Source organism: Anticarsia gemmatalis, chromosome 17, assembly GCF_050436995.1.
Source record: "Anticarsia gemmatalis isolate Benzon Research Colony breed Stoneville strain chromosome 17, ilAntGemm2 primary, whole genome shotgun sequence".
Lineage (NCBI taxonomy): Eukaryota > Metazoa > Arthropoda > Insecta > Lepidoptera > Erebidae > Anticarsia > Anticarsia gemmatalis.
Window position 1 is genome coordinate 5,663,728 of NC_134761.1, and position 18,292 is coordinate 5,682,019.

General features: G+C 33.9%; 1 protein-coding gene across 3 annotated transcripts in view; it reads left to right on the forward strand.

Moving 5' to 3' along the window:
- Positions 1-18,142, forward strand: part of LOC142979715 (carbohydrate sulfotransferase 11) — a 54,987-nt gene extending 36,845 nt beyond the window's left edge. For all 3 annotated transcript variants that reach the window (XM_076124809.1, XM_076124808.1, XM_076124810.1), the window contains 5 exons: positions 13,573-13,760; positions 14,050-14,347; positions 14,639-14,818; positions 15,135-15,292; positions 15,555-18,142. In XM_076124809.1, coding sequence (XP_075980924.1) covers positions 13,573-13,760; positions 14,050-14,347; positions 14,639-14,818; positions 15,135-15,292; positions 15,555-15,636 — 906 coding nt within the window. In that variant the 3' untranslated portion in view covers positions 15,637-18,142. The remainder of the gene's footprint in view (positions 1-13,572; positions 13,761-14,049; positions 14,348-14,638; positions 14,819-15,134; positions 15,293-15,554) is intronic.
- The last annotated feature ends 150 nt before the right edge of the window (positions 18,143-18,292 follow it).

An 18,292-nucleotide genomic window follows, 5' to 3' on the forward strand; every position in this document is an offset into this window, starting at 1 on the left:
AATCGACTAATGTAATTCGAGTAGCGATACTTTCCAGGTATTCCTCGATAGCACGTTTTAAACACATTTGAATACACGACAACATTATTACAGGTCATGTGTCATGCAAATACGTTATTTAGATAGTTATCGAACAAAGTAATAAGGATTACATGCCAGTAACTTTCCTAAAAGTTTGTGAACCCCATAAACAATTTTTTTAAAGCTTTATCGTGAAACGTCAATAAGCAATACACTTGATTACTTTATATCTTTGAAAAGGCCGATTTTCTATCGCTAATCGAAGAATAATTTTGACAGTTTTGCAAACATCAATAAATGTCGAAATTATTGTTTGTTTATGTCAAATGACAATGGGAAAATTGGCCTTTAATCGTTCAAATATCAACTTCGCTTACCTTTATGGTATTATCTTTGAAACTTTCAAACCGATTTTTTTTAATATGTTGGCCTGATTAAAATAGTAGTCTCTCTTTAAATACAGTAATACAATTGTTTAATCCCTAGACACTAGTCCCTCATAAAAACCACAGTCCCTACGCTAACCTAACAAATATACCTACCGAAGTTAAAAAAGTCGTGTCAGGTTAATGTACTTTGGTAAAACAGGGATCCCAAAACAAAGGGTTGAGCCTATATCCATGTAACCGTGGGTCCGTAAGTACCGTCCTCTCTCAATAAAACCCATATACCCGCAAATGGCTGCGATGGCGTGTAACCAAAAAAAGGACGCTTCATTGCATTTTTTATCTGTCATGAATACCAAAACGCCGGTTGTCACAGGAGTTAATCCACTTTGTGGCATTCGCATGTTTTAGTTAAAAGAGTTTTACGCATGTAATCGTTGTTATTTTTCTACATCCGCCATATTAAACAAGCGGTTTTTGAGGTAGTAAAACAGAACCTTAATATACTTATTTAATATTTGATCCTTGACTCACACCTACTGTAAAACAGGGTAAACTGTAAACAGGTATTTTTGGAGGAATAAACTCCAAAGCCCTCTTGCATTTTTTAATTTACGTACCCTAAAAGTATAACTTTCTTATCAAAATATGTAATATCGAGACCACACTCGTTTAACTCTTCCTGGCAATATTACCTTCCTGACAATGATGGCAGCATATAACAATATCTGTCGTAAAGTTCGTTTGTATCGCGGTATAAAGTGCGTCCCTCACGCTTTAAATATTATCGCGAATTACAGAATCCAGCGTGTGTACCGCAGATTAGACTGGCCACCGCTAAATAACAAGGATTAAGCAAAAACCCGGATGTTTTTCAAAGCGTGTACAAAGTTTTGGATATCCCGCGTATTGTCGATTTTTAGTCTATGCTGTTGCGTCAATCTACTAGTCAAAACAAAGTATTCATTCGACACTTTTAGGTTTTGATAAGTGAAGTTAAGGTCTTTCATTCATAAAACTGTTACCGTTACTGTTACTGTCCCATTACCGTACTCCGGACTACTATTAAGAACTATTCGAGGATAAATTTGAGAAGACTAATGGCATTTTTCCAAACCAGGAATCTAGCCTGGGGTTTTTACAACAGTCAGATATACAGCCAACCGCCCTATAGAAGCCGTCTAAAACAGTAACGACTACATTTATAATCAGTATGTATACAGTCTTCCTGTCGTACGGTAATTCTGCAATTCAGTAGGCTGGCTAACCCGTTCCCATAACTCACAATGGCCATCAGCATAATGGTGAGTTACATCACAACTTCCGCAGTTGGAACACTGACATGGGTTTTATCTTCGTGTGTCGTGTCGCGGAATAATTTGCACTCATGCACAACGAACCCGCGATACTTTGTACGTGTTTGATAATAAACACATTGTATCATGTTTGAAATATGAATGAGTAGCTTCTGCCCGCGAGTTCGGCCGCGTGAAAATCCGGATGTAAAAAGTATCTGACAATCCAGGTTATAAGCTATAAGCAAAATTGCATTAAAATCCGTCCAGTAGTTTTTTTTTGTGAAAGTGTATATACGTACAAACTTTCGCATTTATAATATTAGTAGGATTTAACTGCAAAGGCAGTTTTTAAGGACCAGTGGCGTTTTTTTTAAATCTGCTTTGAGAAAGACTAGTTTTTTTTTTGTATATATGTTTATCACTTTTAATAGAGTTTTTCAAAAACTTTAAAGTTGTACTTTTAAATATAAAGTTTTGCGTTAAAATACGCTAAAATGGTCGCCTGTTTTTTTATGCTAAATGTAACTGCCAACTCAACCAAATAATTTTAACTTAACATTATAACGCTTTTATAAAACCGAATAAGGTTATGTAACGGCAGCACATTTCTAACAATTAGCCAACCATTACACGTGTAAATGTAAATGAATATGTCCCACATGAGCAATTAATGACCTTTTTAAGTCTACTTATTACAGGAAACATTATGGACGATGTTATTTAATAAACAGGGAATAATAACGCCATATTACAATAAGAAATTTTGAAATTCAAAATTTTGGCCGTGCTTGCTTGCTGTATAAAGCATAAAAATATTAATTGTTTTGATTTACAGACGTTCCCCTACGTTGCAGAGAAATAATTTTGCCGTTTTGACAGATTTTACGCACATAATAATCTGTAAAAATGGCAAAATTACTCGTTAATTAAGTAATGTGTCAAGATAAAAAAGCTGTTACAAGTCCTGGGATTGGCCTTTAAAAGTCCTGCAAAAATACTTCTTATGTCGCCCGCTAGAGGCGCTGATCAGATCTTCATACATTTAGCATTTAGCTTAGCATAGCTAGTAGGTAATAGCTTCTCTGTTGACGGCGATCTTCCTCATTCATTATGACACTTGACTGACCAAACGCAATACATCGTATGACAAAACTTTTACGATTTAACTAATGACCAATACAACCGGTTGTTTGAAAGTTACGTAAGAATGTCTGATTTATGTCTGTACTAATGCCGTAAAATATGTGATTTATCGCATTTTTTTTTTTCATTTGTAATTATTTATTATAATTTGTTTTGTATGTTGCATAATTATTTGGTGGTTTTGACACGCGACGAGGTCAATACACAGACATGCTTTGTTTACTACTTGTTTTTTATGCAAAGAAAATTTGGTAACCAAATTATTAAGAAGAATAATTCAAGTCTGTCATTAAATATGATAAAACAAATGATAAGTACGTAAAAACAGCTTATTCTGCCGCAGTTGTTTAAATTGTACGCTGCAGGTGGTTCCTGTGTAAGAATAAAGCCAGTGACTGTGTCTATCAAATATTAAAATTACTCAAAGATTATTCTCATGATAAGTACCAAGAACTTTTACCCAAGTTACGCAGTAGTACAACAATGAATACTGAAATAGTATCCACGTGCCATAGGCAAACATCAAATGTCAATGTCGACGCAAGTACGAGAATACCAGTACAACTGACATTTAAGTGATGACACCCACGGGATGTGAAAGGTGACCTATAAATAGCCACTGCATTTGCATGCGGAGAGAAATTGAACATGCTACCTAACTAGTTCGGCTTTAAGGATCACTTGCACTTTTTATTAGTGAATCTAAAATGTATTGAGCTTATATTAATTTAACTGAATTGCTCAAAACTTTTAAAGTTTAAGTTTAAGTTAACTAGTCCGATCAGGCATTTGTTCATAATATTGATAGCCCCGATACAGGCTGCGCCTAGTGGGGTTGTCGTAGTTATAAGCATAATTTTGTAATACTGGACTGGTAATAAATGTTTTTTTTTTACTATGTTTATATTTTCTTCGGAAAAAAATGGTCATTTATCCTGTGTCCCAATGACAGTTTCAGGAAGTCCGGAAACAAATAACCGATGAGTTGACACGCTAGGTGCCTTTAAAGTGATCAGAGAATGAGACTTTTTCTCAATCGACTTATTCTTCTTTATTATTATATTCCGCTCCCACAAGTTAGACAGAAGCAAAATTTAAAATTAGTAGATATTATTTGATATTTAATTTTGAAATAGTAGTAAAGATTTTATAATTTAATTTCAAATAAGTAGTAAAAACTAAATTGCGAGAGTCACCCTAGAGATGCACCTCAATAGTGATGCAATCTACAACAACCGCGCTATAAAGCTTCGTAGTAGCGAAATTAATAACGCTACACTATCAGGCTATAACCATTAACTGGTATTTGACGTGATAGCATTGAGGCATTGATTGGCTGCACTTGCCACTTGCCTACACTTTCTACTTAACGAGAATACGATAACTGGATCACAAGGCGATTAATCCTCAAGACCCATTATAGCCGGCGGTGATAGCTACTCAATTTCCACTACACACTTTGATAGTTTGATGATACCCGATTGATGTGTTATTGGCAAGGGGATTTAATTACTATCTAGCGTTTGGTGCTTTAGTTATTACTACGATAAAGAATGCGTTATGTTATAATTACTTGTAAATGGGTTTCGTTCTAGAAGTGCATGCAGAATTGGATGGTAGAGAGACGAAAATTTGCCAGCGTTGACAGCAAAAATTTTCACTAGAACTCTTTTGCCATTAGTAACTTCAAGCCATTCATATATGATATTCTATCCTAATATGAAGGTTACAATCACATCTCGCTTATTGGGGTTGACTTAAGCTCTCAAATAAATTTAAAAATAAACTTGCCTTGCCTATCTCCTAATCAAGAAACTTTAGTAGCACTTTAATCTAAGCAAACAATGATTAGTAATTGTAATAAGCTCGTCGCTTGAAGACAGCTATTATTACTCTATCCGTCAATAGCAAGGCCTTCCATTCACGCTAGTCGCTATAGTTTCTGTCTGAGACCTCTATCGAAATACACTTTTAAATGCAGGTCGTAGTGAACTGTTTGTATTCAAAACAAAAGAGCCTTTTACAGTAGTATCTAATTAGCAAATCAAAGATTTACAGAACGATCTCGTTAATAGTTCGTTTCTACAATGCAGCCAGTGAGTCAAACTGACCTATAAATCACAAATAAAAGAGACTGCCCCTCGGCCTTCCCTCTCATTAAACGCTATTCATTGAATCGTAATGCTAAATCATTGCGCTCTGTGAATCGTTTGTGCAGCGATGTGATTCTGCTATCTATACCTATTAGTTACTATTATGTTGTTTAGCTGAATATTGTACAACTATGATTTTGCTTTTACTTATGTATTGGCATGTATTCTTACCATAAATAATGTTTTAAATCGAAAACCGATGTTTTAAGCAAAGAAAGGAAGACTGTGGATTGGCTATGCCAAAAATAGTACAATTTTTTTTATTTAAACATTAACTACCCTTTAACAACTACCTTTAAGAACACGTAGGTGTTTTACTCAACGACCGTAGTAAGGATCATTTGAAACTAAGCAGATGGATTTAGCTTTATATCCTATCGCTGCATTAACATACGGAAATAGCCGCGCGAAAAATCAGTGTGAATCCGCCCTAACATTCCTATAATAAAACCTAAAAACATTGAAAACGTAAAGTATCATCATACTACAATTTTAATCAGTTGTAAACTTGACCGAGTGGTTTCCGTCGAGAATAGAAATAGAACCGCTCAGCTGTTTGAGTGCGTACAAAGTAAATTAGTGATTTAACACCTAACATGACATGGGGGCGGGACTTACTGCCACCGTGTGCGGTTATTTATATTTAATTTCAGTATTGCTTGAGTTAACTCTTTATTATTACGATGTGTGTTTTAGTTCTGTCGGATTTTAAGTTGGCTTTAACTTGTTGTGTTATTAATTACTTAAAATATTTAGTATTATACTTTTTGAAATCTATAGAATTGATATTTAAGTAGGTAACTATCATCAAAAGCTTTTAATTATTGTTTTACGGTTTATTTACCGCGATAAGTATGAGATAAGTAATTGCCTTTAAAGTAAAAATTATATTATTTTGACTGCCTCTGTGGCGCGGTCGGTAGTATATGCGGCTGCGCCGTGCGAGAGGTCTCGGGTTCGAATCCTGGGTCGGGCCAAAAAGATTCTCTTTTCTGAGATTTTCTGTTAAGAATTTCTTAGAGATTGCCCGGAGTTGGGAAGTTGAGGTCGAAGACCTCCGTGCCTCGGAGAGCACGTAAAGCCGTCGGTCCTGCGCCTGACCTCTCACTGGTCGTGTCGGTTATCCGTCCCACCAAACTATGAGAGTGATGGAATAGAGAGTGTAGGTACCTGTGTATTGTGCACACACTTGGACACTATAAACAAAGTCCTGCACAGATGGCCAGTTTCAATGAAACTGACCGCCGTAGCCGTATATCGGCAAGGAGGACATTATATTATTTTCCTCTCGAGGGTTGCCGATACGCTGTTGTGTCCGGCCTATCGGCATGTGGAGTTAAAGGCTGGGCAGCCTCTGTGAGGAACCCCTAAATTGGGGTGACCGCGAGGCGTGCGGCTTGTGGTACATGCTTCGGCAGTTATCCCGCCGCACGCCGCCACAAGCGGCCGTGAGGACACACGTGGCGGTTTAGTGGGTATGCCTGCCCTTCTGGCGGGAGAGCCCCACATAACCCTGCACTCCACCCAGGGTGCAGGTGTATGCTTAAGGCATTAGCCACGCTAAAAAAAAAAAAAAAAAAAAAAAAAAGGACATTATATTATTTGTCTATTTTTCTCATAATTGTCAAAAAAGATCAAAGATGACGATTATGAATTAATTTATAAGTCGAATAAGCCAAATTACCTGAAAAATAAGTGCTATGTACATAAATAATTTCGAACAATGTTATATTTAAGTAACCACAAGTGCCCAAATTCAAAAATACGACTCACTTATAACTTCGCAAGCCAATCACAACACCCCACTAGTGTTGCACTTTTACGTGAAAAATACCGCCATTTCAGCGCACCTGTAAACAACATTACGAAAACTTTCCCTCGAGACTGTCGTAGTGATGTGCTGTTAATGTCTAATGAATTTCACACTCAAGGGCTTGGCTCACGTTAAGTAGGTATTGTGTGGGCTGTGGTGGAGTGGCGGACTACGCCCAGACATTCATGTGATGTACGGTCGTATCGTGTATCGTGTGTCGTCCGCCACGAGGGATTCACTCGCTTTGTTACTTCTGTGTTATTTGCTTATTTGATGCACTTGTGGGAATGTTAGTAATTTAGTATGATAGCGAAATGTTGGGTTTAACAACACTAATGACTGGAAGCTAGTTCTTTGAAATTATCTATGACTAGTAATGACTACTGTTTACGATCTATATTATGTGCGATGAATTAATGTTGACATTAAAAATATGTGCTATCAAAAACTAGAATACGTTAAGTAGATTTTGGGTTTATCGCGAACAAACTTTGTTTGGTGACATGTAGTGATTAGTAAATCCATACATAATTTACTTACCCATTTTGCGTAGTATTAAAAAATACAGCTTGTTGTCTCGACCGATTCTTGCAATTTTCGATGCAGGTAGTGTTGATACTTATTTATAGCAAAGGGCTTAAATTAATCACTTACCTAGATCACCAAAGACAAGCATCTAGTCTAACAAAAAATAAAATTATCAAGTAAAATAAAAACTTTTTGCTATACATATACAAACGTATGCAGTCTACAGTTGCGTGCACATTTCTACTACTTTGTATTACTAATAAAATAGAGAACTTATTCCATGATACGTGTCTGTTTTCAAACATGCAACAACAAATGACATGCGACGTTATTATTCATGATACTTGTATTTAATGTACCATTACATGAATAAAACTTGAAATTGTATCAAGATTGTTTTGTATAACTACACCCACACGTATAAATATAATTATTTTTTTAATTCTCCGTAAATAATTATTGTTCTAGCTCAGTGCCGTGCAATAGTCGTATTCTGTCGTGACATGTTTTAGAAGATTTGGCTATTATCTCAAAGATTTTTATTCTAAACACATACTCTGTCAAATTATAGTTATTCCCAATAATAATTACCTAAAAATGGAAAAGTCGGCCTATATAATTACTATAAATATAGGTTAGGTCGTATTTTTTTATAAATATCTCAAAATACGGCACAGCCTAATGAAAATGTCAAATTGGACAAAATAATCTATAGACTAGGCCTATTGGCCATAAGTCTTTCAAAATCGATCACCTGACATTTTGTTCTAGAAACAAACAAAAATAAGTCGTTTATAATGACCGCCATAAATTTTAACTAATATTATATTTATTTTACATAGACAGTGTAACAAATTACCGTTTTTGTAAAAGACTTATTGCAGTGGAATCAATGTGCTGGATTGCCTTTTAAATTTATCAAAGGCCAGGAAATCTATTAAAATTTGTTTCATAGAAATTCATAGTTAGTGCTTTACTGAAGTGAAAGGATGAAAGCTATGACATTAAACGACATTTATGTATCCTCTGATATTAAATTATTATAAATTGTAATAATTTATGACATTATCCCACCCACATAGCAGGGGGAAATTAGAACCAGCAGAAATAACATTTACTCTGAACTTCCTAAATAAATTCGTTCTTCTCCATCCCAAATTTGTTGGAATATGCATAAGAAAGAAGGCTTAATGACCACTGATTTGTTGGTATTTTTTGTCTTTGAACAATTTGAGCAAGAAGCTAATATGGAGATTCGGTATTTCTGTAATAAAATATTACAAGCACATTTATAGTTTAAGTTTAAAAAGCCTCACTGGTAGATAGGTATAACAATATTTTATTTTTAGATAGCATCAGTTTAATCGTGAAGTTACAACTAAAAAGGTTTGTTCCATTATAGTAAAACTATCTGGCCAACACACGTCAAAAAATTAATTGAAAAGCCATTTATCACTAAAAAAGAAAATTAAAAATAAAACGTTAATGGCTGCTGATAAATATTTTGACGTCAACTAGCCAGTGTTCTGCCTATTAATACATAAAAAAAGTTTCAACATGAATAATTATTTCAATGAGTCGTATGTCAATCAGTAGGTATGTGCAGCAAATGAATAATTTATGTCACAATTATGGTTTACTCGCGATTTACATTGAACGAACGTGCATTAAAGATCTATAGACTATCAATAGCAAAAATGCAAATTATTATATCTAAAAATAAATAAAACACATTTATGTTGCGAATCCGAATAAATTTAAAAAATGAATTTAATTGAAATCCACTCGAATCTCTCTTCATTCGTAAACAAAAACAACCGAAGCGTAAAAAATAAAGCACCGTATTCAAAAGCTTTATGAAGTGGCATTCAATCTGCTTTACGTTTACCATAAAACGTGTATAAAACAAACAATTGGATCGTGAGCCATCCTCTTCGTGCAAGTGAATGCATTTGATGAAATTGCTTTCCATCAATGGGGCAAGTTCGTTTTATCGCTGCTGAAAGTTATTGGATTTGCGGGATAATGACGGGATGGCACGCGAGTTTCCGCGGAAATGAACACACTGTGACAGCTAGTATGTACTGCACGTATTTGTGTGTTTTGGGTTGTGTAGCGCACTTTTGTTGTATGAAATATCTGTACAGACTAAGTCTTTTGCATTTACGTTGCTTCGAATTAAGTTTAGTATTTTGTCAACATTTTTGAACATTTTTTTAAACGTTTCTTTTTTGGTCAATTCTTTTTAATTCACTAGATTACAATATCCAGAGTAAATTATATAATCGATAACAATGTAGGCCTGGACAGAGCGGGCACACTGAAAATAAATCGTATGTAGGTATATGTTATTGTTTATATGTTATGAGTGAAAGTAATTCTAGTGAGAAGCATAACACGGAGAAAGGAAGGGCGAGCGGTAGGTACCATTTAGGTATAGACAAGTGCATAGGTTCACATTGTATTTGGAAAGTACTAGTGAAAGTCTGAACACCTAACACAGGTCTTATAGTACCTTCGTAGGTACATGACGTGTAAGTGATAGCGAATTTTAGAAAGTGTTTCGCAAACCTGTGGGATTTTCTAAATAAGCAAACGCGTTGACTAGACTAACCGATAGAGTTGTTAACTCGATTACCTACTTGTGTACTTTTTATTATATTACAGGATATACTTACCTATGTGAGCTCATCATTATATTTACTGAACTCAAATAACTTCCTAATTTGTTACAAAACGTAAATAAATAAAAAAATGTTATTTTAGTAATAACTTTTAGCTGGCTTTTAGCTATTTTTTTCAAATAAAAATCTTTGTTTTTGAGACTACACGGATTCATGTCAAATTCCATTCGTTTAGTAGCAAATTTTGAAAATATACTTAAGTACAACAATAGTAGAATAATAATACCTACGTAATTAAAATGAAATGAGAAATGATTTTAGCTAAGTTTCACTTTGTCTCATCGTATCTCTACATTCTTTCTCACCGTGCTCTATGAGAGAGTCTCTATGGTATCTAGTCGTATAGTCTGTGTTATCAAGAGCTGCGTATTACGTGGATTGTAAACTCATTCTTTTAACGGATAAAGACATGGTCGCCTGCTGTATTATTAGATACGGCAGCACTTACTGCACTTAACGGACCGACACTTACATGTGAACATTACGTAAAAAATACATTTTGCATACCGATAACGGTTAAAAGACTTCGTTCAAAGTAAATACGTCATACATAATCTAAAAACGAATTGTAAGCGATGTAACTATTTATTTACAGCTACTTAGCTTTCAGCGCTTAAAGACCGATTATCTACTAAATATACATATAGGGTTGCTTTATACCAAAGCTAAAAAAAACTAAAATTATAGTATAGGAAACAAAAGGAAATAATTTAACAAATAACTAGACTAAACATCTTATATTATTTTTAAATAACTATTAGTAAATTCTGCGGACTGCATACAGTTTCTTCTTGCAAGTTTTTAGTTTTTCAATCGAAATTAGTTTGTTAGTTAGTATTATGTACCTAAGTATTTTTCTCCGAACCTCAAAGATATCCTAGACCAGTCCAACACAAAGTAAAACAAAGAGCTATATAGCAGGTACTGTGTAAGTAAATAACATCGCGTGACAAACAGCTACACGGCAATACGCGGTATAAGATCGATCGACAATTTATTCCGTCGATCGAACTACTTCGACAAACTGCAGTACACGCACAGAACTTGTAAAGGATGGGATATCGGCAGGTTTAACACATTTCTCTAGTACTTAGCGTCTGATTGTCAGATTTTGGTAAAACTCATTACCGCCCCTCTGCTAGGCAAGGGTCTCCTCCCGGTATAAGGGGCTTTGGTTTAACCATGCGTGGATTGAGGACTTTGAGGAAAAGTAATGTATGATAAGAATTAGTATGATAGTGATAATACTTAATACTTACATACCTAAACGCTGTTATCCCATAGAGGTAGGCACCAATAAAGGAGCCCCTGTTGCTACGATACGAACAAGCATTCCTTGCTTCATTCACATCCATACATCTTTTCATGCAGGATTTCAGTGTAAATAAGGTCTAAAAATGAGAAAGTTTGTAAAAATCATTGAGATAGTTTTTAACATTGATTATACCTATCAACCTAGTAACGTAGTCAGTCTGATTCAAAGCAACCCTATCGGGATCTAAATATATTATGATTTAGAAGATTATGCTTTGGTAAAGCAATTTTTTTTTAATAAGAATAGAAAAATAATAATAGTGCAACCTCAATATTATAAAAAAATATGAACAATGCACGTTCTGAAAACTTATAATACTGATTGCTGAAAGAATACAGGCGAAATTAGAACTCTGTCTTTTTTACGCCGATAAAAGAGGAAAAGGATGCCTTAGTATCCTTGGGGTATAGTTATTAATTTGATAAGAATTTAATTACTTTTATATTTATAGCTTTAATTAAATATTTATAACGGTCGACCGTCACCCACTTATTATTTATTTATATCGATACTATTTAATGAGTACCTACGTTGTTTAGTTCATACATCAATATCAGTGAATTGAAAAAACTAGTTAACCGTTACAAACTTGATTAACTTGTTCCAAGGCTTTAGGAAACATTTTTTTATAAGCAAGTCGTTAAATTCATAAAAACAAACCACTATGCCGTAACATAAGAGACGTAGAAAATACATTTTATACATAAACAAACCATACTTACTTTTTTAAACGTTATGATAAATATGTATACTGTATGTTTCTCGAAAATACAATAAATAAAATATTAATATAACCGCTAAAGTAGAAATACTAATGAATTCGATACATGTTTTGTTATTTTTTTAAGTAGGTACTTATTATAATATATATTATTCTCTCTAGTTGATGAGAAACCAAAGTCTAGTTCTTTTCATGTCATCTCGAAGTATATAAATATATAACTAAATATTCCGAAACTGCCTAGCTTTAATATATCTAAGCGGTCATCCATCAATTAAAAATTTCAGTTAATAGTTCAACGACTTGCGAGCAACTAACTATAACCGCTTAGACAGCATTAACAATAATTGCATTTTGATCATAACATCACAACACCAAACTACGTAGATCAACTTAATAGAAACTGTAAACTGAATTATCAGCTAACTAGGTAACCTGTTAGTAACATATTGAAAACGATTAGTTAGCTTAGTTTAACGACATGAGGCCGACAGTATCTCGTTTACTATGTTGAGGCTAATTGAGACGGGTTTTTCTTGACTGCCCAGTTTTCCTATTCTGATTTCCATTGCCGTATGTAACCGTTATTTGCACTAGAAATGTAAAGTCCTGGAAAGTTCATGGACTATTTGAGATTTATTTAACTTTGTAACGACCGTATACAAAAACATGAAACAGTCCCAACTTGAAGCAACTTTTATGTCATCCTTAGTCGTTCGTTTGACGAGTATCGTAGCGGCAAAATCCAAAATGATTATGAACGTTTTTAAAATTGAATATTGTTTCTGCATACGACTGTAAATGAATACTGAAATAGCACCTAAATGAAGTAATGCTTAGGTATCGTGTGCGGATATTGTACTACGTGTCTATCTATAAAAATAATATGTATTCAATTGTACAATTAACTATATAAAAGTGGGGTGAAATTGGGGCGTGCCGGTATTTTTTCAATAAATTATTCTAAAAATAGGCGAAACTCGACCAATTACAGGTCAATAATAATTAACCTAATTACGGAAGTGAAAAATAGTGAAATAAAAAATGAACTTTAAACACGAAACATTGATAAAATTAAACGTGAAAGCACATGGGACTATTTATAAGCAGTAGTTAACAACACGTCAACGTCGATCAATTATGATATTGTCACGAACTTTTATTTAGAGGCATGTTTCAGGGGAATACTAACAATTACTTTATAATATTATTTCTGGATAATTTCTCAATATACTAACCAATATTTACTTAGAAAAGCTAGTCGTTTGAGTCATCAAACCATGTTACTATGGAACATAAAATTGTCTTCGAGATTCTACAAAGATAGGTGACTTAGCAAAATCATCCAAAACACATCCCAAAAGGCTTTGATTGTTGATGCAATGCATTTTATCAAGAAATCACATTGGTTGTCCAGGATAAAGCTATTAACTAGTTCTCGGACTACCTCAGCACGATCGAAAAAGAAAGACACAACTTTTCAATAAACTAATGGAATTTATTGTTACAGTATATTTTCGAGAATGGTTCCCACGACGAAGGTCTGCTCACAAGAGACAAGTTTATGGAAGTCAACGCGAGGATGGACGCCAGAAGAGATTATTTGAGATCTGAATGCTCCAAGCTGGGCCTCGACAGTTCCAGTCAGAAGTCCAACGCGTGGGAGTACCTGATTAATAGGCAGTACCATGTTATATGGTGAGGGTTCGATACAATTTTAAGTTTTCTCCCAATTTATATAGGATCTTCTACCCTACCGCATGAGTGTAAGAAAAACCACAAATTACTTTACATTTATATTGTTTTGAAAAACGCCACTTACTGCGATCCCTACAAAGATTTAATTAACACGTCTTATTATTATGAAACGCTTAAATCACAAGCTGTCTTCAGTCTATTGAAAATCCAGAAAGACATGTTTAATGATACTTTTTAAAAGCAATGTGTTTATTTTCGGTACCTCAATATTTAGTTATATATGTTTTAGGTGCAACATATTCAAAGCAGCTTCAACTTCATGGATGTATAACTTCAATTTAATGGCGAATTATTCTGCTGCATTCCTCGACAAGACCAAAGAAGTTCCTTTAGAATTGGCTAGAAGGAAATACGCGAGGCCTACAGCCGAAATGATCAAGAAAGCGCAAGGAGATTCCATCACTTTTCTAATTGTACGACATCCTTTGGAGCGGCTAGCTTCTGCGTACAATGATAAAATCGTGCATGCTTGGCCGAAGTCTTTCCATGACAAAATGGGATACAGGATTATTAAGAAATATCGGAAGGTAGGTTTATGGAATCTTACTTTTTAAATTTAGTAATTCGGTGGTTCTACTCTTAACTCTGCTGATCTCCAGAAAGTTCTCAGTTTGAAATTGATTCCCGAGTCGGCAAAGTGACATTACAATTTTTGTTAGAAAACTTACAGCAATATTTCTGAGTTTCGTACTGTACCCGGAAAATGGGAGCAGTTTTGCTTTCGCTTACATAGGAACGATAAAAAACCTATCGATCTTATGAAGGAATTCAGTTTACTGGTCCTCTGTGACTAGTTTATTAACATTATTTTTCTCTAGGCTGGTGGTACTCAACCTGTCCCAACGGAGAAGTATCCAGTATTCGAGGAGTTCGTCGCATATGTTTTGGACGAGGTCAAAGCGAAACGTTCGCTGGACATGCACTGGACTCCTTACACGACATTCTGCACGCCCTGCAAGTTTAACTTCGATGTGATACTCAAATTCGAGACATTGGACGTAAGTATGAATATTTTAAAGATAGCATATTCTCAATGTCCGTTATACTTAAATTTTCTGCACTGTTAAAAACATGTTATCTACCTCTTACCCGATTTTATCTCTACACAACATCATTTATTACATTTTGACAAAAGGAGACCTTTAATTTTTAGAGCAGTCAAGTTTGTAGCTCTACGAAAATGGGGGCTGCGACCGTATGTTAAAATTATGTGGAATCTACAAAAAATATCCCCCTTGGCTTGGTTCGGATAAAGCTGTTCTAAGATTATTAATCAATTCTAGGATTACGTATAAAGTAAATTATGTTCTACAGGAGGACCAACGGTACCTGATTCAGTTAGCTCGGCTACAAGACATCGTGAAGCCAGAGTGGCGGAACAGCGGGAAAGGTCCCAACACGCTTCACAACATCAATCATCTGTACTCGCGACTGAAGAAGAGTCAACTTGACGGACTTTACAAGCTTTATAGGTGGGTACATTCTTCTATCAACTTTGGATTTACATTTTTAACGGAATTTGTTTTCCATTTTTAGTAAAAAGCAAGATCAAGAAAATAATCACCAACTATCTTTATTTAATAGGAGAAAAAAAAGCCATGACACGTCCAGTACTTGTAGTAACAGAAGGTCTTAAAGAAGTATACACTCTGTATTATTGTGATGCTTTATATAGTGGGCATGTCTTTTCCCTCTGTTAAAGTCTACTAATGGTGTAATATCATATTGTTTCAGATACGACTTCCAGTTGTTCAACTATACAATAGAAAATTACTACGAGATAGTAGGCGCGGACGAGAGCAGCAATCACGGATGAACTCGCCGACAATCAGTTTGAACGCTTCACCATGTTTCATCAAATTGCGCATAAGCAGACAAGCATCGAAGGTTGATGAATGAAATTCATCAATGGAAAGACTGATCGTTACACAAATGATTGATGGACGTTTTATTGATCCGGCGGCCGAGTGCAAACTGTGCCCCTTGCGTCAATTTCCAAATTTGTTGTCGCTGCAAATATATATTTTGTGATAATGCGTTTAAGTTGAGTAAGCATAAGCACTATAGTCAGCCATTATAGAACAATGTCACGGCCATAGAAAATGTAGCATTTTCAAATTAGGAACGTAGTTTTGTTTTCTTACGTCGAAGAATTTATTTATAAGTGTAATAAAAACAAACCTAAACAAGAACATAAATGGTTGGTTAATCTTGCGTGTGGCGGTTCATCAATCACATTGTTAAAATAATGTTAGAATTAGGATAAAAAATTACGAACTGTTGAGCTAATAAAAATTATACGTAGTGCTAATAGCTGAATTTAGTTGGTATTGACGCATAGGACAAATTATGTAAATTATATGTTTTAGTTTTATAATGCAAACAAAATTCCTTAGTGCTTCCATAAATTATAGAATTATGGAAATAAAGTGTTGATAGAAGAGAATTGAAGCCACTTAGAAAAATACTTATGACATAGCATTTAAATAAAAAAGAATAAACAGTTACTCTTTGCATGATTCGTCTGTTAGTAAATAATTTAAAATGCAAAGAAGATAGCAAATTATTGTTATAATAAAAAATACGTTGTAAAATTATCCTACACTTGCATTTTCTGTTTCAAATTTGTTTTATTTTGTTGATTTACATTGTTTAATTTTATGATCCAGGTTTTATTAGGTATTTAATTGTTGTAAAATCATAAATTAACCAAAATAAGAATATTTATTTAGAATGATTTTATGATTTTTTTTTACATTTGCCTGTTGTTCACGTACTAGTACCTATCATAAAAGCAAACCTAGATATTATTTAAATATATAGATAAAAATATTTGCATATTACAACAATAGTCATCACAAGAACAATAAATTTATTTGTAATAGTCGTTATACTTTACTAATTTTAAAGTATTATAGTTTTAGTAAACGTTTAAAACCTGTTGACATTTTGTTAAAATATTTACATTTGCCTGAATGCTTACAAAAGTGGCTGTTTCACAATGACATTGAAGTACAACACTTTTCGGAAACGGACGAAAGATTGTATTAAAAAATAATAAAAAAGTAAATCATATTCCTATTTCAAATTAATTATAATGTAAGTCTGGGTGTGTATCCCATTAAAATGTAACTCAAACACCAATAAAAAGTTCCGTTTTCTTCAAAGTTTGTAAATAATAAAATAGATGTAATATTTATTTATAAGTACAAAATAGTATTTGTAAGATTACAATAACGTTTTAGTTGAACACTTTGTAAGTAGTTGTTGTATCCTAATATAGTTTTCAATGTTAAATGTAAAGTTCCACATATAATTCCCCAGTTACCATATTTATGAATTCTAATAACTTTTCTAATTCGGCCACGGTCGTATAAGGTAGACTGTAATTAATTACGTATGTAGGTACCTGGTTTATGAATATATTAACATCGAAATATGCCTTTTATCCTATAAATTGTTCTCAAGATTCAAGTGTATCGGGGAATCCGCTGATAGTACAATTACTTAAAGAATAAACTGTTTTGATACAATTAATACGTAGATGAATGCTACAAGGATTGGATCAGCTGACTCCTTTATGCACGAAATATTTTATTACAAGACTCAAGATCGTTATGCAATGTTTACATGCGTTGATTTTGCACGTCCGGAAACCGACTCATGTAAACTGTTTACTAGATTTTAAATATGCAGAATGTCAGAATAGAATGTTTGACAAGCTGCTTCCTTTTCCAACAAAAGTTATATCTTTTCAACGGGCAAATTACAATACGATTTGATTGGCGATCCGAATAATATCAGAGCTAACTTCAAAGTACAAAAAAACGAATAATAATCCGACATTACCTTTACTGTTGATTGGTCGGTGTTTATTTACTGAAGTTCGACTGTTACGAATTCAGATTGCCAATAAAATCGTGCAATGTAAATGTTCAATAAGCTTTGTAGTGAGAACTAAGTTTACTAGTCGTAGCTAATTCTACTTCAGCTTAGGATCAAATTTGATTAGCGTAACGCCAATTTTAAGAACTTTTCCACATAGTAATTAATAATTTGCTCTTAGATGTTTAGTTAGGTCATAAATAGTTGATACGGAATGAATTAGACCAAAAAGATATGGCCTATGAAAGTAACTGTAATGGTGCTATAGTCCTATAGATTTTGATCTCATATCAGAATGTGAGACGCGATGCATGCACAATCGTTGCTAATTACGTAAAGCGTTATAGATTCCAACGGTAATTGAGTCGGTTGTGTTTATAATAATGTTGAAAAGAATTATTCTTAGTACTTATAGAAAAATAAATTGATTATTTAATGTTGTTTTGTTTTATTGCTTCCTTAAGAAAACCACAATAATTAATAAAAGCGTCGTTATTGAATATTATAAAATAGACATTAAAAAGCAAGGTCAGAATGACGTCGCATCATAAGTTCGATCCCGAGATGTTTCGAGTCAACGAAAATTG